This window comes from Idiotropiscis lumnitzeri, chromosome 5 (assembly GCF_059441095.1).
Source record: "Idiotropiscis lumnitzeri isolate Australia: NSW breed Sydney's pygmy pipehorse chromosome 5, RoL_Ilum_1.0, whole genome shotgun sequence".
Lineage (NCBI taxonomy): Eukaryota > Metazoa > Chordata > Actinopteri > Syngnathiformes > Syngnathidae > Idiotropiscis > Idiotropiscis lumnitzeri.
Genome location: NC_142395.1, coordinates 16220590 through 16242779, shown reverse-complemented (window position 1 = coordinate 16242779; position 22190 = coordinate 16220590). Strand labels below are relative to the sequence as shown.

General features: G+C 40.1%; 1 protein-coding gene across 4 annotated transcripts in view; it reads right to left on the bottom strand.

The window, feature by feature from the left end:
• Nucleotides 1–22190, bottom strand: part of ntrk3b (neurotrophic tyrosine kinase, receptor, type 3b) — a 191433-nt gene that overhangs the window by 77726 nt on the left and 91517 nt on the right. For 3 of the 4 annotated variants that reach the window (XM_088296412.1, XM_088296409.1, XM_088296411.1), the window contains 7 exons: nt 14186–14340; nt 13148–13290; nt 11750–11891; nt 4671–4976; nt 3397–3411; nt 334–389; nt 111–213 (listed from right to left, as the gene is read on the bottom strand). In XM_088296412.1, coding sequence (XP_088152538.1) covers nt 111–213; nt 334–389; nt 3397–3411; nt 4671–4976; nt 11750–11891; nt 13148–13290; nt 14186–14340 — 920 coding nt within the window. The remainder of the gene's footprint in view (nt 1–110; nt 214–333; nt 390–3396; nt 3412–4670; nt 4977–11749; nt 11892–13147; nt 13291–14185; nt 14341–22190) is intronic. The other variant, XM_088296410.1, reaches the window with a different exon arrangement.

Here is a 22190-nt window from a genome sequence, read left to right as displayed (position 1 = left end):
GTAGGAATTTTCACTTTGGCACACCTCACGTTAGAGTGGGTGAGAGTGGCTCATTTGCATGAGACAGGACCAACCCCTTGAAACACGCTAATCCCATATGCATGACTAACCTTTCATGCCAAACTTGGAGCGTCGTCCATATTTGTTGATGAGCACGAAAAGGACAAGGAGGAGGACGCAGGCAAATCCCGCCAAGCCCACCGCGATAGAGACCTGTAGCATAGGGAGACAGTCATGTTAGATTGTTGGCATTACAGTACATTGGATTGTTCACTAAACGGCAAAAAAATGCAATAGAAGATGAGGTTGTCTTTACTTAAAAGGAAAACTCACCCCAAATGTGTCCTCGTCCGGGCGGCCTGAATCCGAATCTGTGGGCGCTGAGGGGACTGCAAAATACAAGACAAGAAGATGATGTTAAAATGGAGTTTCCAGTGAGATTCGATGCCAGTCATCATGCAGGGAACTAAAGGAGGGAACACCACACAAAAAATGAAAAAAATCCCAAAAATGTACAAGCAGAAAGAAGCGCTGCTAAATATGACCTCTTTCTGTCTTTGTACAACAGCTACCGAAAACATGGCATGTTTTTAACCAGAACGTTTTCGCTACCGTCACTGAGATTGCTTCCTTTATTTATTTACCCTCTAACCACCATCTCTCTTCTTACAAAAAGTAAAACAAGAACAATAACAAAATGTAGGTGTAATATTAGCTATAGTAATACTAGTGGTGCTATGGCAATATCGTAGTCAGTAATCGTAATGGTAATCGCAATAGTAGTTGTATTGACAGAGTATAATAATAGTAGTGGTGGTAGCAGTAGTTGTAACAGTCGTCATAGTAGCAGTAGTTGTAACAGTCGTCATAGTAGTAGTAGTAGTAGAGGTAACAGTAGTAGTTTTAACTGTAGTATCAGTCATGGTAATTGTTGTAACAGTATTAGTATTAAAAGTAAACCAAGTGATAGTTGTAAAAAAAATAGTTCTACTAGTCCTTGAGTAGCAAAAGCACACCGGTAGTAATAGAAGCGTTAGTAGTAAGTGATAGAGTTATAGTAGTAGTACTAGTACTACAGCAACCATAATAGTACAGTATAGTAGAAGTCATAGCAACAGCAATTACGCAGTGTTGTAATTATACATTGTAGCAGTAGGTTTTGGTTACGATGGTGAACTGCCGCGAGGAGCCATCGAATTGATTAGTGCACATGACTCCAACAACTCTTTCTACTTGCTTCCATCAATTTATCAGTTGCGCCTCTGCGGCGTCATCCCAAAGCGGCATGATGAGGCCAAACAGCAGCAGTGTATGACGCCGTGACACAGGTGGAATGAAGTGAAGCGCTACAACGGGGAAACTCGAGGGCCTGCAGCCAGCACATCACACACTCGTTTGTGCTTAAATGAATGCTGGCACGCTACACTGGCTCCAAGTGGCTGGAATAGGCTGCATCACCACTGCATTAATGTCTTCCTCGTCTTCTTCCGCAGCCTGTCATTTCTGCCTCTCTTCGCACAACTTCACTAGACTGTTTTCAAAACAGAGGCCTTATTCTATGATGGGGGAAAAAATGAGTTTTAGGGAATTAAAGTTGTGGTTTGAGAAAATTCAATTGGAATACTACAAGAGAGAAAAAATATATCAGAAGAATGAAGTTGTTGTATGACAGTCACATAAAAAACTCACTTACACTAGTCTAAAATTATGATATTGAGAAACGAATCATAAATTGATGGGAAAAAAAATCCTAGGAGTACAAAAAAAAATGTATCACTTAAAAATAGAAAAAATGAATTTTGTGAGAATAAACTTCAGAGGCTTTTTAGGACAACACAATTGCAAATTGAAGAAAAAACATTCCAGAGAATTAAGCTGTATTATTAAAATGTCATTGTTATCTACTGCAAAAAAATATTTTATGTCATTTTATTTTTTTAGTAACATAAAAATGTTGTGATGAAGATGAATTTCTACATGGGTCGAGTTATTTTTCAGGTAAAAAAGTTCTAGAACAAAGTCGTAGTTTAAACTGAAAACAATGCAATTTCACAAAAATAAAATTGCAGACTGATTCAAATGAAAGAACAATCATTTCTACAGAAAATACCAAAAGCTATTTCAATTGCAATTATAATTTCTGGACAAAAATTTTTTTCATGAAAATACAAAAATGCATAATTCTAAAACAAAGTTGTAATACGACTAAAAAACTCATTGTTTTATGAGGCAAAAAAAAGTGGATATAGTAAGGTGGGAACAAACCTCAATTCCTAACAAAGACAACATGGTATGAAGCTAATTTGTCAATAGACGAGAAAAACTAGTTTTGCGGCTCAGTGAAAAAATCAAAACACGAAAGATACTTATGAAAATAAAATACATTACAACTTTAATAATATAGCACATTTCACAACAGCTGGAGCTGTAATCTATTCTAAAAATAAATACGCAATCAAATGTTTCATTGGTTGTCGTTGAACTGAAAGCAACTGAAGAAGTGTCATGGTAAACCAGACCCCTCACCCGCTACCAGCTTTAATGCGGCGTAATAATGTGCATCTGATGAGGAAGAACAACCTGGCACGGAGATAGAGGAGCACCACCATGAAGGTGAGAGATCAAAGCGGCTCACTTTGTTGAAGCTGTCAGCAGACGCAGCAGGCAACGACACGCACCGTGCACGCCGCATTTATAACAATGTGTGCATATTATCGCCATCGCAAAGATAAATGATTTTTAAACGGAAAAGTGTATGTATCTTTGTGAAAATGTTCACATTTGCTCAGTAGCGCCCTGTGAAAAACTAAATCAGCCACCAACACCAGTGTGACCAAGCCACACAAAATTGGGTGGACAAGTCTGTCAAGACTGGACACGCGGAAAAGTTTCAAGAAGCCATGCCTGCAATATTGCAGATATTGGTTTGGAGCAGCCAATTTGGAAGAATTCCAGGGATCATACCTAGACAAACTTCTACCAGAGATTTGGCCCAAATAGGACCATGCACTTTGTAATAAGATGGATGCTATTTTAAATATGAACAAAATAGCTGCACATATAGTTGACATTTCTCCATTTTGAAAACCTAACTTAACTCATGGGTTAACAAACACAAACACTTGAACACAGTATAAACACACACCACGGGCACTTCATCCGTGAACAGACGCAAACACCGCCACATTAACGAAACAGCAATTGCGTCGACGACCACTCAGAGAAACACAAAGTGACCAAATTTCTCCATGGTAACTATTTGAGGATGTGTGTGTGGGCGTGCGTGTGCGTGTATGTACGCCAAAGCCACACCAACAAATTAACTAAAAGCACTACTACTACAAAATCAAGACGGCTAATCTAAGCAGGTTTAAATGTGAAAATCCAAATACTCACCAAGCTCCACCACGTCTGCAAAGAAGAAAACAGAGAGTCACGCCGTGTGCGACAAAGTGACAAGAGGATATTAACCTTGCAATATTGACCATAGGGAGAAATTTGCCAGCCTTTGTAGGTGTTTGCACCCCCCCCTTCCCGTACCTCCCTTCTTCTCCAGAACAATCTAACCTGAAGTGAACTGTGCGTGAACCCTGCTGAAGCTCAGCAGCCGATAGGGAGCTACTCCTCAAGCAACAACCTTGTGAGGGCACGCTTTGAATAAAACAAAAAAAGGGCTCCGGCCCTTAAAGAGCTACAAGGAACTTTCTCCACAGGTCATTTGAATTTTAAATCGTGGTGGTCGTGGGGTGCAGGTCAGGGTTCCCTCCTTGGGTTGAGGTGTCTTTTTTGGCATGTGGAGTTTGGAAGAAAGTTTCTTTTGAAACTGATTCCGTTGATTACTGAAAGATGCATCTTGGTGTGATTGAAAATGTGTCTGTGATGTTTACAAACACATCTAAAAGCTTGCGCAGCAATTTTGAAGTCTTTGGTTGTCGACAAATGTAAGCTAGGTACGCTGAAAAAAAACTTTTCACTGAAAATTGTACACATTTTCGGAAACATTCAACACAATTTCTTGCCTTGCATGCTTACAAAATCATTTTGGGCCGCTATGGCACACACAATTAGCACGTTGCATTGCTGTGACCATTCCTCTTGCCTTTGACTCTTTAGCACACTAAGTTGAATTCAATTAAGACTGTGGGGTCACACATTGTTACATGTGGACTCTGTGTGGGCGTGGCCAAGATTGTGTAAGAACATGAATCATTTTAGACAAGGCAGACTTTCCGCATCAAACGGCCATAGACTCAATCTTTTTTTTTTTTTTTGCATCCATTCAATAGTTCAACTGAGAACATACAGTCTTCTGATAATGTTAATATAGTCAGCATGGAATATAAAAGGACGGGCAAATGTTCATATGTTACGTACACTGAAGGTGAAAGTCTCTTTGCTGTTTAAAAATCGTTTACACATGTGTGAGGTCAACTGAAGACTAAACTGCTTGTTAGCTTCACTGAAGACAGACATGTTTTTCTTCAGATTGACTGAGTCGTTGGTGTGAGTGTCCAATGGCTGTTTATCACGATGTCCTGTGATTTACAGGTGATTCCCACTTCTCACTCAACTTAACAGAGAACCAAAATACGTAAAGTATGGAAAATAAAACGATGGAATTTAGATGTGGAAAGGTAGTACGAACACATGAACAGGATTTCTTCACCCACCTTCGTCGTCTATGCCAGGCGCCATGAGGAAGTGTCCGTACACCGTCTTGGTGACAGTCCCAAGCGAATTGCTGGCCTCCAGAGTGTAATTGCCATTGTTGATGTGTGTGGGGTTCTGGAAGGTCAGGCAGCCCTCCAGGTAGTCCTGGTAGAAATCCATCTCAGTGCGGATGTACTGGTTGTGCAGGATCTCCTTATTCTTGTGGAACCAGCGCAGCTTTGGGTGCGGGTACCCTCGCACCGTGAACTCAATGCAAGTGTCGTGGCGCTGCTCGGGCTCGGCCAGGCGAAGGATGACCGGGGGAACTGCGGACAGGCAAAGGATCACACTTGACTTATTACTTCATTCTTCCCTTAAATTCATATACTCATCAACCCTGTATTGCGTATCTGCACATAGTCCATTGCACACCGTTTTTGCACATGAGTTTGAACCTTTAGCTCAATTTGTTTTCTTGTGGTTCATTGTGCAGTGAACCTCAAAACGTTGTATTCAAGACTGAACAAGACTGCGTTACTTTTACCCCAGAAATTTTTGGGGGGTATTTTGGAGGAAAAGCTGTGAAATTACAAGAAGAAAGTCATCTTATATTCAGGGAAGACGTCAGAATATTAGTAGTTCCGGTCCATCGTTATTAAATTCTGTAAATTGGAACACACTCTGGCCTTGAAAATTAATCTATGCTAACATAGTTAAGTCAGAACTACAGTGATAACCCAAACATACAATATATGCATGTGAAGTGCAGGTTTCGTTTTTGTCCACTTGGCGGGTGCCATCCCCACATTCTTCACTGTAGTATTTGCAGCATTGAGTGTGTATGTGTCTTTAAAAGTCGAGCCAGAGTCACTTGGAAGTGAACAAATGAGGATGTACAGTTGGCGTTTTTGTGCCACAGGACCACATATTCTGATGCTGCCAAGCAAACTAGTTAATTGATTACATTTTGTAACACAGAAACATGAAAAAAAGTTTGTAACCTGATTTTGTACATGAACAACATAACACATCTTTGACTTTATCAATCAATAACCAACGCTAACACAGCATCAACGTCGGATTTCTAGTTAATATTTGTTAATCCATTGCCGTAAATCCAAAGAAACTTTATTTCACCCCTAAAATCAGTCACCAAGTTTCCAAACATTGCAAAAGCTTTAGGCTGACATTGTTTGGACAACCCCAAAAACTGCGGCAGCAGACTAAATTTAAGCTATTTTGATTTACCCGGGGGAAGAGATGACACTTTGGAGACAGAAGTGTGCAGCACTAGGCGGGGTGACGATAGCGAGAACATGTTAATCGAGGCGCTTGTTCTACAAAGCTCAGAGCTCTTTCTTTTTTGACATTATGTCAAAAAATTCAGGGCCTATCCAATGCTGTAAATTGGGTACATTTTGGAAAAGTTCAATTTTAACTGGTTGTATGAAAACAGTTGGGTCCATAAGAGTGCCTACTGACCCATCAGATCTGAAATTAAACAACCAAGCAGAGTGGGTACTCGGTTTAGAAATTAGAAATTAGAAATCCCTTTATTGTTTTTTATTATTTATTTATTACAGCAAAGTTCTGTCCAAAGGTCAAAACCTGTCTGCCTACTGGCGATCAAATTCACCAAAATCACATGACACCACCTGCACCAAAGCTTAGACCAGCTTCTAGGTGGTCTAAAGTGTTGAATACTTTCAGGCACCAAATTGTCAGCTGGACTTGGGCAAGCTTGTAAAAGTCAACGGCCTTGGTTGACTGGAAAACCCAGTACAGCGCAGCTCGGTCTGCCAAATTCTCCAAAACGCTAAAACAAGCTTGCACCAGCACAAATATCAGGATGCGTCAATGTTTATGTCTGAGCACAAGTGCACTGGCTACGAAAATAGTGCCCATTACATGATGAGAATTAAGTGTCAGTGTTTGAGGAAAAAAAAAGTTAGAAGGATAATTGTGGGGGGAAAAAGGTGTATATTTTTGACAAAAAGTTACATTACGAGGATAACGGTTTCTATTTCCAGGGGGGGGAAAAAATGAGAGAGAGAGGGAGAGAAAGAGAGAGAGAGAGAGAGAGAGAGAGACGGACAGGCAGAAAGATAGATAGATGACAATAGATGCGGACAACACTGTTTCCAAGAAAAATAATGTCACATCGGCAAACACAATTGTTCAACAATTCACCAATGTAAGAGCAGGTTACATCATCAAACTATATCTGGCAGATGGCTTTAAGTGGCAAGCCATCAGCAAAAAAAAAAAAAAAAAAAAGCACCTACTCGTCATGGAGACGCACAAATACACACATTAATGATACATTCACATCAGAATTTGGCAGACAGCCTTACCTGGCAATCCATCGCCCACAAAATAAAAAAAAGACACTCGTCGCACAAATGGAAAAAAAAACATACGTGCTATGCCACGCTGACATCGCGCTGTTTTTCCATAAGCACGTCACAGCCACACGGCACCCAAATCAGCAGCCACTTGTCATTCAGACGTGGCTATTATTAAACAGTGCATTTGTGTCTGGTTATTATTAATAAGCGTGGCATTTTGGGGTCAACATGCTGCAAGGGAGACTGTTGGCTTGTACGTGTGTTAAAATAACTTAAGCCGTTCTGCCCAGAATCTCTGGAGTTTACGACATGAGTACCACGGGAGAACAAATCATTTTAAAGATTAATTCGTAAACCCAACGACATGGAATTAGCTTCTCTGGATATGCTTGGATTGGATGTTGAGATATGCAAATAAATGGCATAGGCTAAAAAAGCTTTGCAAATTACATTGACCAAGTAATTTATTAGTAATTTGAATACGTGGATTTGCATATTCACATATTTTTTTTCCCATTTATATTGTTTTTATATATTCATTGGTCATCAATTATACACAGATTTTCCACCACCAATAGCAGGGCTCGACTGCATCTCCAGAATATTTAAGAATATGGATCTGTCAGACTTTTTCATGAGTCCTGCAGATATATATGACGTATACACCAAATTTCATGATGATAAGTGAAACCTGGGGGGGCACGGTGACCAACTGGTTAGCACATCCGCCTCACAGTTCAGAGGTGCACGGTTTGATTCCGGCTCCGGACTCTGCGTTTATATGGTGTCTGGCATACTTTTGGTATTTTGCTATTTGAATAATAATAAATAAATCTTTAATTCCTTGCTGATTAGTGAAACTGTTTTTTTTCCCTAACTGTCCAGGGAGGTACTACAACATTGGTTAATCATGTGATTTAGTGCTCATGCAATATTTCCAAGCATGGCTCTGGTTGAATGCAAAAATTGATTGATACCTAAATGAATAATGAAAAGCCCAACTGTCAGTCGAGTGCGCATTGTCGCCGCCTGCGATTGTGTGCTGATGGGACGTCAAAGGCAGACAAAAGGGAAGGATTGTTTTTTTCTCTTTAATTTCTATTTGAAAGCTGTCACTTGGCAAAATGACTTCAGTGATGGGTGCCCGACAAAAGTGAAAATCACGCAATAAGGCCATTTCTCCAATGCGACAGCAAGCCGCGTGTACGTTCCGAATTATCTTGTTGACGGAGCGGTTAGCAACCGATCCATTTTTTTTTCCTCACTGGAGCTGTCATTCCTGCATCATTCCACACAATACGAGTCATTGCGTCAGCTCATAACAACATAACAATGTGTTTCTCTTTGATTGGTCAAAGCGAGTCGACGTTCGGCCTCGCGTCTTATATGTGATGGCCATGTTTCTATGGGAACTTCTGCAAATGTGTTGTCGCAGCCCGACGGTTCTCAGGACTCCTTTAAGAACCCTCTTCAACGCTTGTCCCACAGTGTATATGTACAATGATTGATTCATTAAAAAAAAAAAAAAATAATAATTAAAAAAAAATAAATACCAGCTGGCGGCCATTACCACCTGGTAGACTTATGTAACAGGCGAGGCATCGCGCGTAATATAAAAAATTTAGTTGAATTAGTTTTTCTCCAAAAATAAAGTGAAAAAAATATTTTAACATTTAAATCAAATTTGAGTTTATAAATTGAGATGAGCATGCCACTAATAACCCTAATTCTGTTTCATTTCATCCAAAATGTAAATATAAAAAAAAGTAAAAATATTATTGTTAAAAAGTAATTGAAACTTTCTAATTCAAATTGAAACACATCAGAAAGGCACAAATTATCTTGAAACTAGAATTGAAGAGAAGAAAAAGTCCGCCGTGCCACCGTTATTTGCAAGCATGGCACAACAAAAGCCCTCATTGTAGTTGCAATACGCTCACTCTAAAAAGTCATCCTTTTGAACGGCAAGATGTGACGGCCGGTAATTTGTGCCGTCAATCACGCCACTCCCTAATCGCAGTGCGGGTTGGAGCTACTTTCTGACATTTCCACAGACAATGGTTCTCGCACTGCTGAGGAAATGTAATTACCAGCAGAGCATGCGGTGAAAAATTAATACGTTAGTTAATTTGTGGCACCGGCAGAGAGTGTCAACATGGGAGAAGAAGAATAAGAAACGCCTGGAGACGACACAATCCCAGCATCCGGGGAGGGAGAAGACGGCCCCTTGAGGTTCTGTCATTCAGGCACTGGAGACCAGTTCCCGTCCCCAAACGCACAAGCGTGTCCTGAACCAGCTGGCGGCCATTTCCACCGGGTAGACTTATGTAACAGGCGAGGCGTATCGCGTATGCACTGCGAGGATGCCAGAGGAACATCTCCATGGCAACCGCATGGTTTCCCCGCAGCCGGTTACTCGTTTGATTTCTTCTTTTTTGCTTGCGTGCGTGCGTGCAGGCCGCAGGCGCCGTCCTTGTTAATCAGATCCATCAGTTACACTTGCTTTGCAAAGCGCGCAACACCTCATTGCATCCCAAATGTACCTGCTGCAGTTGGTTTGGGCTGTTGCTGGAACTGATTCTCCATATTTTAGTGTCATCAAAGCAACCATTTTGGGGCGAGGAGCGGATGCCAGCCAAATAGGCCTGTAGGCCTTTCGTTGGATGGGATTATAATGAGGCGACGTCGGGTTGGGAAACATGCCGCCATTTGCACGCTGGTGTTTATTCACATTTACAGCTGTCCATGTAACCCCGTTCGCAAAAGGGACCAGCAACTGTAAAATACATTTTAAAATTGTTCTACTTCAAGCCTGTAACTCACTGAATGGAGTCCAACGATCCTCAACCACAGGGTTGCGGTCCAGTACCGGTCCGCGGGCCACTAAGGACCGAACCGTGGCGGGTCACACAGATGAAAGATTAAAACAAAAAAAAACTTGCAGTAGTTCCAGGCTGTTTATTATTAGTGTCTGAAAAATATTTTAATTTGAAACGTGACCGGCTTCTCTCTGTTACATCCGACTCTTGACGCATGTCAGGGTGCTAATTGTCTCATTTAAAAGCGCTCTACAAGTGACAGCCCATTTACCATTTCGCTAATATTGAATCCACATCCAAAACTGCCTTGCCATAAATATGAACGTCTATTGCAACGTTGTGGAGAGAAGATGGGAAGATGAGATTAGCTTTTGCATAATTTATTGGATTTTTTGGAAATTCGATTACAAATGATGTGGAGACTTTTCTCAACTTTTCTTTAATCATTAAATGAAACAGTAAAAAATGAAAACATCAACCTTTATTCCGTTATTATTTTTTTTGTAGTGTATTGAGTTTCCATGAACGTTTGGTTATCTGAACACCTTCATATAACACCTTCAATAGAAATTAAAAAAGAAGGGAAGAATGATTAAACTAGAGTACATTTTGAACTCACTTATTACTTTTTTGTGTTTTGGTCTATGGCCTATTGGAAAGTTCAACCTTTTTTTTTAGATTTCATAATTGATTAAGTCAAGCTCTCTGGGATATTTACTCAGCGTCTCGTTTTAATTTGAAAGGTTCTGTTTTTGAATAAAGGATGGACATTTTCAAAATGTTTATCTGATTCATCGAGTCATTGAAAATAAACATGAAAAAGGCCATCATTATTAAAATATGTTACAGCCCTAATTGTTATTATTATTGCTTCCGGTTTTTACATTGCATTTGCATAGCCCTCGCTCAAGCCCTTAAACATCAACTGTTCATTCTATATCTGCTCTATTTTCAAAACGACTTTACGTCAGTTAAAACTAAGCCAAAATATCAATCAATACATGTCACTTTTTAAGCCTCAACATTCAGTTGAGACACCCACAACAAAAAACATTTATTGATCACCTGATAGTTAATTTGGTCTTTGGATCGTATGAAATATGACATATTCCGATTGGGCAGCACTTGGCATGGATTTAGGCTAATGGATGAACGTGATGCATGCATATTTGTGATGTTAAAAGCAAAATGTCCTCCCTCGGGGGTCATAAACATCTCTTTCCACACCGATGGAAATCACATTGGCAGGCTGTCATCAACCTATATGGGGCACCCATTGAAATACAGAATCTAAAAGATACAATACCAACACGCACAGTTAAGAAAATAAGTCAATAAAGTCCCGGTCAGCCATGTTCGACCCAAACCAAACACTTGTTAGTGGATTCACAGTCACACTCATTGACTATAAGCCTGTCAACTTTATTTTCACAATAAGCGTGAAGATGAGGCGTCACTATATGAGCACACGGCAGTCGCACTGTGCATTCATTAGCTGCTGTAATGACACACTCCATTGGGACTCACATTGCTCTAGCTATATTTAACCCTCGCTAAGCTGCTCTGATTCCGGCTCAGCAGCGTGTCACACAGCCTCTGAAGAATAAGAATAAAATGAAAGCTTCATGGCGATCCTCAAAACATTGATGGCATGCTGCGTCCGCTGCAGATGGCATCAGCAAAAAAGATTCACCATTTATCATTGCTCATATATCGAGGATATCTCTTTCTGTCTGTCTGGGGATCATTTGTGCAAATTCCCTTGAAGGACTTCATTAGAGCATAATTTGACATTTCTGACCATTTGTGTCAATGTCAAACCAACATTAGTCATAAAGGTTATCCAGCATAATATTGGATATTTAAGCAACCCAAAAGAATGTGGTCATCATGTCCACACTAGACCAAAATGTGCAAGAAGCTTCAACTCACACTGCACGTTGAGCTGGATGGACGAGTTGGTCATGCCCACCACGTTCTCAGCGATGCACGTCAGCTGGAAGTTGTTGTCGTCACGGCTGATGTTGAACAGCGTCAAGTTGATGGAGTGGATGTCGGGCCAGTAAACATTGGACTGAACACAAACACACACACAAACGTAAATTGATAAAAGCAAACAAAAAGGGGGGTCCTTGAACTACAGTATGTGACAAGCATGAGTTGATTGTTATTGGCTAGCATGTGGGATAAAAAACATTTTCCTATGCATCCTTCGACATATCCATCCATCCATCTGCCGGATATCTACTTGCCCACCTTCTATCTACCAATATTTGACAATCTATTCATCTGCATACAGTACAGACGGCAAACTGGCGGCCCGCCCGGTATTGCCCTTGATTAATACTTTCTCCTCAGAAAATCTGATAAGCATTCAATAAACGTTTTCCACGAAAAGGGGGTAAAAGGGGAAATAAATCTAGAAAAAAATAAAATGTTAATGCAAAATGTTACAAAAAATATCTAACAAACACGGCAAATGTTAACATTTGCGGCTGCCAAATTGCCAATACGCGACAACTGTAGTTTTGAATTGTAATTTCACCATTCGCCACTAGAAGGCAGACAGATTGCTTGATTGTGCTTTGGAAAATCACAGTACAGGTTATGGTTATTTTGTTGCTTGCTTCAAACCCTTTGTCGTTGGGTTAGGAAAATGGATCTTTTATACAGTGCATGCAATGTATTATGAAAAATGAATAATAGACGTTATTTTGCACATATTTTCTCCATTTCTGAAATAGCATTTTTGTCATTCATCAGGTTCGGATTTGCGTTGTCTTACGTGGCTCCTCATCCATCTTCTCACTGATCTGTTCATCATCTATCTATTATCCATCTGTACAGCCATCTACCATTTATCATCTACCGATCTAACACCGAGTATATAAGTACATCATATCAACATATGGACCAGCCTATTAATCTATCTACTGTACCGAGCGATCTCTATGCACTAACACCTCCATCCATCTGCCTAGCTACTGCTCTATACTTTTTCAACCTTTAACCAATAAACCTGGTGTCTGGGATGAGCATAGCCAAATAAAATTGGTCAGGGGCCTCGCGGGCTGCAATGTGTGTGTGAGACACGGGTCCCTTAGGCTTTAGCTAACCTCATGCTAATTAACTGGAGAGCGCTAATTAATGAGCATGAGTGCAACTCACTTAGCTTATACACTGTGGGTGTGAATTTATACAGGACTTTTTAAAGGCATTAGTCAAGGGGCGGTGAACTATTTTTCTCAGCATGCCCGTCCTTGAACTACTCCAGTGAAATACATACTGTATACTATTTATTTAGAGGCATGTGTGTGTGTGTGCGTATACCAGGTGTGTGTTGATGGAGTTGAGGCCGTTGACAGTCCAGTCCACTTCAGGCAGGGGTGATCCGGATCCATTACAGCTCACTGTCACATTGTCGCCTTCCATCACTAACACGCTGCTGTGGCTCACGCTGATCTCTGGCAAGTCTATACACACACACAGACACACGCAAACACACAAATAAGAGCCTTATTTGTGTTCCTATTAATACATGCCAGCCGCCGCTTCTGTTTACACGTTTTCACACTGAATCAATGATTCGCCTCTTGATAAAGAAAAAAAATTAACAAATGGCTGTGCGCCAACGCTTGGCGATGAGTCATTGTGACGCCACGCCGCCTTTGACTCCATCCAAGCGACAGTTCGTCACTGCTCCCCTTTAGTCTCGCGTGCTTTGACATGTCTTCATGCTCGTACACTTGTATGCTTTTGTTTGGTGGCTCATGATGCAGATTTTCATACGTGGGATTTATTGTGGTCTGCATTAAATGTCTAATCACATGCAACATGTACAGGGAATGAGAGGAGACACTTCTATTTCTGGCGAATGGAGTCGACTTTGTTGACACCCACGATGGCGCAAATTGCCCATTTTTAAGCGACATATAGTGACAGGTGAAAAAAATATAAGCCCTTCCATTAGATGGCAGAAGGTACAATAAACAGCGTATGAACCTGTTGCAATTTGTATAAATGAATAAGTCATGGCGTCCTGTGAGTAGATCAGCTTTGTTTTCAATTAAACAGGCCCAGATTTCACACTAAGTCAATTTGTAAATAAATTCAGACGAAATTGTCATTATCTCAGTATGCAGACATTGTGTGACATTTTAATTTGGTGAGCCATGACATTTTTTCTGATGGAAAATGGATCCCTCGGGTAAATGAAAAATGGGAAGCACTACTTTTACATAAATAATTTTTTTTTTTATGTCTTTCTGTGACTGTGCATACTGTATCGAAACATATTGAAGAAAACCCTAGCATCTGGTTTTGCATTGACATAGACTAACCACGAAGCAAGCCTCCATGCGTACTCACCGCAGTTTTGTATGTACATGTGGTGCAGCCTCATCTTGGAGGCTCCGCTCCTGCAGTATAGCTGTTGCGTGTGAAGGTTGGCCTCGCCTCGCTCCTGCCACAGCTGGATCCAGCGGATGTTGCAGCCGCAGTCGAACACCACGCCGTCCAAACGCCTGCGACCGGCACACGCACACACGCAGACCATTTAAAAAAAAAATAAATAAATAACAAGGCGATTGAACCCATATACATTTGTTCTGGTCGCATGGGCTAAAAGAGACGACTGCGCCGCTGCCGCTCTGCCACTGTAACCTTTAAATGTAATAACTTGCAGAGTGCCTTAGAAAGTATATGCACCACTCACATTTAAGAGGTTGCATCAGCAAGTTTCTTTACTATAGTCCTCTTAAAATGCTTCCTAAAACTGTAGCATTTATAGAGCATGACTGGGAAATAACTTCGACTGTGACTGAATTAAACTCTTACTTCTGAACAGCTTCATTTTATCTGAGTGGCAAACAGGACATGAATGAATAGATATGTGTATGCTAAAGACTGAATATGGATAGAACCAAGACTAGTCAGCAACATTGTATGTAAACACACAACTATAACTAAACATCAGCAGTAATATCAGGAGTGTAATAAAATGGTGTGTGATAATGATAATGATAATAATAATGATAAAAGTAATATCTGAATTGGATACTACACCATGCAACCTCATGTGCAAATATTGACAGTGGCTACTGTTGAGTGAAATTAAAATATACTGTCAAGTGTGTCCAAGTTATTTTTGCGGTCAGCCACATTGTGCTCACTGTAAAACCAAATCGTGGGATCATATTATTACATGTACACACCAAATTACTGAACTGGTTTTGAAATCAAACGTGAAGTTTCAGTTACTGCAAAAAAAGGGTAAGGCTCGCCGCATATTGTACAGACCAGGCTTCGTACGTGGTCTGTTTTTTACTCATTTTGCGAAAGAGGCTCAGAAAGTTCTTAATGTTAACAATGTTCTAATTTTCTAATATTTGGCCTAATAATACTGTATGCAAATCTACATTTTCATACACTCACTGTACCTATTGGGCGGATTAAAAGTCGTCACCCTATCATGATACACCACTGTCAATATTACCATAATTCCCATTTTGTATTCGTTTGACAGTCCTAACTAAGAATGTCTAACATGAGTTGGTGGGTGGGGCACAAAATTTATATTACAATATTCAAAGTGTAAAGATGTAATTTTATTGACCGCTTATAATTTTATATTTCCAATTATACCAACGCATAGCATATCTACACACGTAGCAATTTATTGAAACAAACCAATTAGATTTTCTAATACCAGAAAAATAATACAGACGTGAAGCTTAGCGTGTTGGCTTATCCCTCGGCCAGCGCTCTGATTTTTTATGTGGCCCCTCTACAAAATGAATTACCCCCCCCTCTTTTGCAGTATATAAAAAAACTGCCAGTATTTGGTGTATTTGCTGCCATTTGTGCCAATCCAGAGCATTCCAACTATGTCAACATTCTATATGTGCATCAACAAACTGTACTCTAAATAATCAAGGAGGGGTTGTGTGTCGTAAAACCATCCTTTTTCCAAACCTCGTTGGATATTTTCCACATGGAATTGTCAAACTGAATGCTAGGTGTGTATTGTCTTCCTCCATTTCTGAAGTTTAAAAAAAAAAAAATACTACAAGCTGCAATGTTATGACACAGCGGTCCTGCGGGGGCAATTATTACAGTGGTTTGGTGCACCAGCAGCAATAATAATGACAAAGAGCCTTTCAAGGGCTCGTCTGTTAGGAATTGATGTTTTCCCCGGTTATTTCCCGAATGAATGACAATCCAAATTCACTCAAGTTCCCCGGCCAAACTACCTGTCACACAGCAGGCTGTGAGTTTATCTGCTGAATGCTGACTAGATGAAAGGTGCAGTGTAGTCCGACCTTCAGAAGTCTCTTGTTCGCTTCTGTGGTGAACGACTCACAAAATGTGGCCGAGACTCTGAAAGTGACTTGTGAAGGATGGAGCATTCCATCATTAAGGACAACGGCGGTAAGAGCCACAATTATTTACATGCATCAATTTATCTCTGTCCCTTCACATACAGATGCACACCGAAAGAATGTTGATTTCATCTGCAGAATTAAAAAATGTATTTTTCTTCCCATACATTGGCATCTGAACAATGGTGGCTCTGCACCAAAGCGTAATGTGTTCTTCCACATGCGAGTCGTCTGACACACTCTCATGCCAAAAGTTCAAAGTTCTAGTGTTCAGACCATCAGTCTTGGGCTCCATTAGAAGGCGGGAAGGTGTCATTAAGCTCCTCGCTGAATACATTCCACCACATTCCTCTTCTGCCATCCTCCTGCGCTTTCTTACGTTCAATTTCTGAGCAGCAATTGGCCAATTTTGTCAGGATGAATGGCCATCCAAATGTCCTTGGCAGAGGTCAATAAGCAAGAACGCTTGAATAATGTATGCAATGGTTATATATGCACTATATGAAGTGATGAGAATAGATTCCCGCAGGTGGATCTCACTGGTTCTGAGTGACGAGGACTGAACATTCTCATTACTTAGTGATGAACTAGAGCTCTCAGGAATGACCTTTTCCAGGGAAGATGACTATTTGTTAGTTTGTGCCAAAACTACCGAATCAATCCTCACATATATTAGTGGAAAGGTGGAGCTTGGATCAGGAAAAAATTTGAAAATGGATATTGTCGGCCCTAAAGGAGGTCTGGGTCGGATATGATGCGATTACAGTTAATAAGGAAGAAGTATTTGTGAGGAACTACGGTATGTTACAGGGGTACACAAATCTACTAAAACCCAATGAGCATCGTCGAAAAGTCCAATAAACATTTATTACACCTTCAAAGAAACAATCACATTTTTTACGATGGCTTGTAATGTTTGCTGTGGAGGTAAAACAGAACCTGCACATCGTGTTAGCGTTGTTAGAATATAAATTATATTAAACAGGATCCCCATCATTGAGCTCAGTTTGGTTTCATTCTCTAACGTTGGAGATGTGATCACACTTTTGGTGGCGACTGAGTCAATTCCCTACGAGGAGGTTGTTCAGGTATGAGACCTTGGACGCGCGAACGATGGGAGCTGCCTACTCATCTCTTTTTGTTTTCAAGTCGCCTGTGATTGGTCAAGATGTGTGGCAGGGTTTTGGTATCCACACTAAGCCGAAGGACTAAGTGTGAGGTTACAGACGTGCAGCAACGAGCACACAAGCGGCATCGAAGGAGTAACAAGAGTGCGAGAGACACTTACGGGAGCTAAAATGAATAAAGGAGCATCAAAATAGTACAATTTCTTAGAGACATTTTTAAGTTATTTGATTGTTTGAGGCAGACTACAAACCTTTCAAAATTAAAATTTCATAACGGGCAGACTCCATGAACAATCTGAATTAAAAAAATCTTTTTTAGGCATGGTTTCTTAACATGTTTTTGTGGTCCTACAAATGATAGATGTGTCTACTAAATTTCAGGTTTGTAAGTGAAATTGCTTTGGCGGCCGGCTAAATTAAAATAAAAAATCTAAATTAATAAGTTTTTAGTTCAGTTTGGGAATGGCAAATTTCCTGTATATTTTCAGGCATGGCTTCTTATGATGTTTTTGTGGGTCTAAAAATGATTAAAAAAAATATATCTACCAAATTACATGTTGCTTAGTGAAATTGCTTTGGTGGTTGAATTAAGTAAAAAATATATAGTCCAATTTTTGGGGGGGTTTAACTGCGTTTCTTTTGATATGACTTGTTGAGACATTTACGTGGGTCCACTCAGGACAGACATGGCAACTAAATTAAAAATTAAAAGCAGCAACGCTAAGTGAAAATAATGGACTCACATTGTTGCTCTTTGCTATGAAACAGATCCAGTAGTGAACCACAGGGGATCAGAGCTCAGCAGAGCAGGGCAAACGAACCTCCGCCCACATCCCCCCACCACCTTATATTCCACTCTAATGATGCTAATTGCTAATACGAATTACCACCCTTATACATTACACACTGTCCCTCTGGAAACGGTCGATTAGGGCAAACGCGCTACAACAAATAGCGAGATAATGCGCTGGAGGAAGATCCATCACCTGATGTGCAGTTATTTATGCCACGGCGTTGTATTTCACACCATATTGGAGAATCCAGATGTTTATGCATATTCATGAGGGACGCCAATTGCCAGCTTTATGGTGCCTGTTTAAAGTGATATCAGTCACGAAAGTGGGATACTCTGACAGAAAATCAGATGTCTTTTGTGGTGCAAGAAGAAGGAGCTGTATAAAGAAAAGTTTGTCTTTATAGTCATAAAATCCAATCTATTGGGGTGATCGTTTTTTCAGGGGATAGAATTTGCTGAGGACTGGTTGTGTTTTTCGGAGATTACGTGATGTCAATGCAATTTTCCACCTACACAGTCAGTGATGACAGTCCTCTGCAGTAGCTTCATTGGCCACAGTGGAAATTTTGAAATTTCTGCCAAAGGAGGCGAGGCCAATAGCTGAAGCCGCTGATGTTAAAAGGTAGCAATGCAATTGAAGCCAGACCGCAGGCATCATTTTTAAAACCAGAATTATAATAAGTGCAAATGTTCACCCAATCAGAAATTCCCTTTCAGCTGAATATCAAGTATATCAAATACATACTTTAACATTTAAAAATGGTCACCATAAAAGCTCAACACATTTATTAACCAGTTTAATTTGTCCCCCTGACCAAATTTGTAGCTCACTTACCTTGTACTGTATATGAAATTAATTTTCTCCATTTCAAATGCTATTTATCATTTCCACCCCCCAAAAAAACAAAATTTTTTGCTATTTGTTATTGAAGAAAAATTGCAGTGCATTTCAAACTAGAAAAACATTGTACGCGAAATAAATCCCAGTTTTTGCAACATGCAAATGATCAGTGTCTTGGACAATGTTTACGGTCTTTTTTTTTTGTCAGATGGAAAACAATGTGAAAATCGATTATCGCCGAGCTCCAGAGTGTCAGCTTGGAATCACTCCAACTCACAGAACTCCCTCATGAGCACAATCTTCATAGAAAATGCATGGAAGGGATGGTAATTCACTTTTTCTTTTTTTTCTTAACAAGGCATCTTGATTAAGGAGACTGCAAACGAGCAACTGGAAAGCCATCAGATTCCCCGCAGCTGCACTGGCATTCATATAAAGACTTTTTATTTGAGCGTTTCGTCACGTTCTTGTGTTGCCAACACGCTGCTCTTTAAATGCATAAAGCTTCTCCCCCACTTGAGGAGGAGAGGAAGAAGAAGAAGAAGGCTAGAGGGATGTGGAAATTGATAGCAGAACCTCAAGTAAGGGAGGGTAAACTAAAATGGGAGGGATGCGTTCAATAGTGTTTTGATTAACATTATTTGATGCTATATAAAGTATATTTAAATAAAATAAAAAAATAGGGCTTCAGTTTTCATCTGCTAATGTCTTTTAATGGAACCCTGCACTAGATTTGAAAAAATCATCTTGTCATTTTATATCAAATTTCTTTAACCAGGAAGTAGGCTGCTAGCTAACAAATGGGGAAACTAAAAGAAACTTTCTGTTATACTTGTTGGACTTTGGGAAACTGTGAAAAACACTTCCATCCTATCCACAAATTACATTGTCACCCCAGAATCACATCTGGTGGTTCTGTCATGTGTCACTCTCTATGTGGCTGCTAGCAAGAAGTCTGCTTGCAAACAAATGGACAAAAATGATTTAAATTGAAGGTGGTTACTAAATTTTATAAATATGTAACGAGTCATTCTACATGAAAATAGGACTCTTTGAATGTGCAATGGATTTTAGTTAAAATAGCCTCTTATTTTTTAAATAATTTAGTTTTTCGCCACTCTATATTGCTGTAAATTAATTCCAGTCCATGTGTGTGGCTTTAAACTTGATCTACACACGCTTTTGCAATTCTCACTCTGCCTAATTTGATGCTTTTCCATCAGCACGCTCCATTCTTCTAATAGTTTACCCCCGGTGCCACGAAGCGCTAATAAAACCTGGGGTTCACGTCGTGTAATTTACCTGTCCCGCGGCCTTTTAGGAGGCACGCTTAATTTATTATAATCCTAGTGGCAGAGATTACAGGTTGGATCCATTCACGTTTGGCCGCGTAGTCAAAGAAAAATCCATTTCACAGCACAAGGCAGAGCGAGAGAGCCAAGTTTGACTTTGCATCTAAAGAAGTGCTAACAGAATAATAGGATTCACCGCCGCTGGGTAGAGAATATTCCCCTCTTTCCGAGCACAAGACTGCTTCAAATAATCCTCGATCATCCCCTCCCGACGGAAGCCACTGTGGCACGCCTCCACCATTTTAGGTTGTTTTTTTTTTTTTTGAGGGGGGGCTTAAGGGCACACAGACAAAGAGGCAGAGGCGATAATGTCGCAAAGGAGCATTTTCAATGCAGATGCCACTGATAGATGACAACGTGTTTTACAGAAAACATACAGAAAATGGCTGCCTCGTTTTAAGATATGAGGATGAATGGCTGCAAATGCCCAAAAATAAACAAACATTAGCGTTGCCTGTTGCTGTGCCTCGGTGTGATACTGCACAGTCTTCAAATTTGCTGTCACACTATCTGTCTGAAATCAATTCGCGTCATTGTAACATTCAAGGATGCATGGCCAGGAAAGGCAAAAATAAACACCCACACGAACGTTATACTCCACATTTGCTGCAGTGCTTCCCTCAGTCTGCACTGAATTTGCATACATTGTATTCATTTGTATTCGAATCATTGTAACATTTGAGGATCCATGACTAGAATTTGTATTTTAATTATCCTAATAATAACGCATTCCAAAGTTATCCTGTGCCTTAGTTATGGATGCGGCAGCATAGTCACTTTGCTGAATCAGAATCATCTGTATTTGCAGAGTAGCTTCAAAGCGCACATGGAATTTTTCACTAGTCGTTGGAGTCTCTCTAGGACTGCAGCAAACAGAAAAATGCATTTAGGACATATATTCATAGGGACAGAGATACATTGAGCAATGTAAGGGGTCTCAGCAGTGCGATGATGCTGATGCAATGACAATTGTGCAAATTTAAGAGTTCCTACGTAAGGATGGAAAAGTATTCAATTTAATTTCATACATTTATTTTATAATAATTAGATATAATTATTAACTATTGTATGTAGTATTTTTTGTTTCAAAACAAAAAATGAATATCTACAAATAAATAAGTAATAAATATAATGAAATAAATATAAATAAATATTGGCTCATGTTTTTTTTAAGACATTTGGAAGCCACAATCGTCCATCGCAGGCCTCTGGCTTCAGCTGCGAGCGGCCTTTTCATCGTCTATTCATATATACGACCATGTTGGAAACGCAAGCTACAAAGTTTGTGTGGGAACACACAGTACTCTGAAATGGTCTCAATGCTTATTGTCTCAGAAAACTCTTAAAGTGATTCATGTGCCCTGGGATTGACTGGTGACTAATTTGGGGTCATTCATTCCAAAATCATGGAGAAGTTTTTAAATGATTTATCTTATTCTCTTTTTTTTATACTGTATATGACTTTTTATTATCCCCGTGCTGATCCCGCCTCCTTGCTCGATCTGATTGGCTGACCATGCATGGCAATGATGTCAGGACTCCCGCCCTTGACGGAGGGACTCATTTTCAGCTACTCCGACTGACACCACACACATAAAAGTAATAGACATGAAATAAATAAATAAATAAATGCTCGCTGCTCATTTGTAGTCACCCTGTGGTCACGCTTCTCATGTACAGACAACAAAGGCGCCATTTGTATGCAACCAAGTTGGCCGCTATGGAGGAAGCGCACATCGGAGCCCGTCGTGCTCGCTGAGCCGGAATGACGGATTTGGTTCTGTGGAGGCTGAGCTTTGCCCCGGCTTGTTATTTGCTGCTTCTTGACATCCATATCTGAAAATATCTGCTTAACTGATAAACTTGCTTCTCCGCAG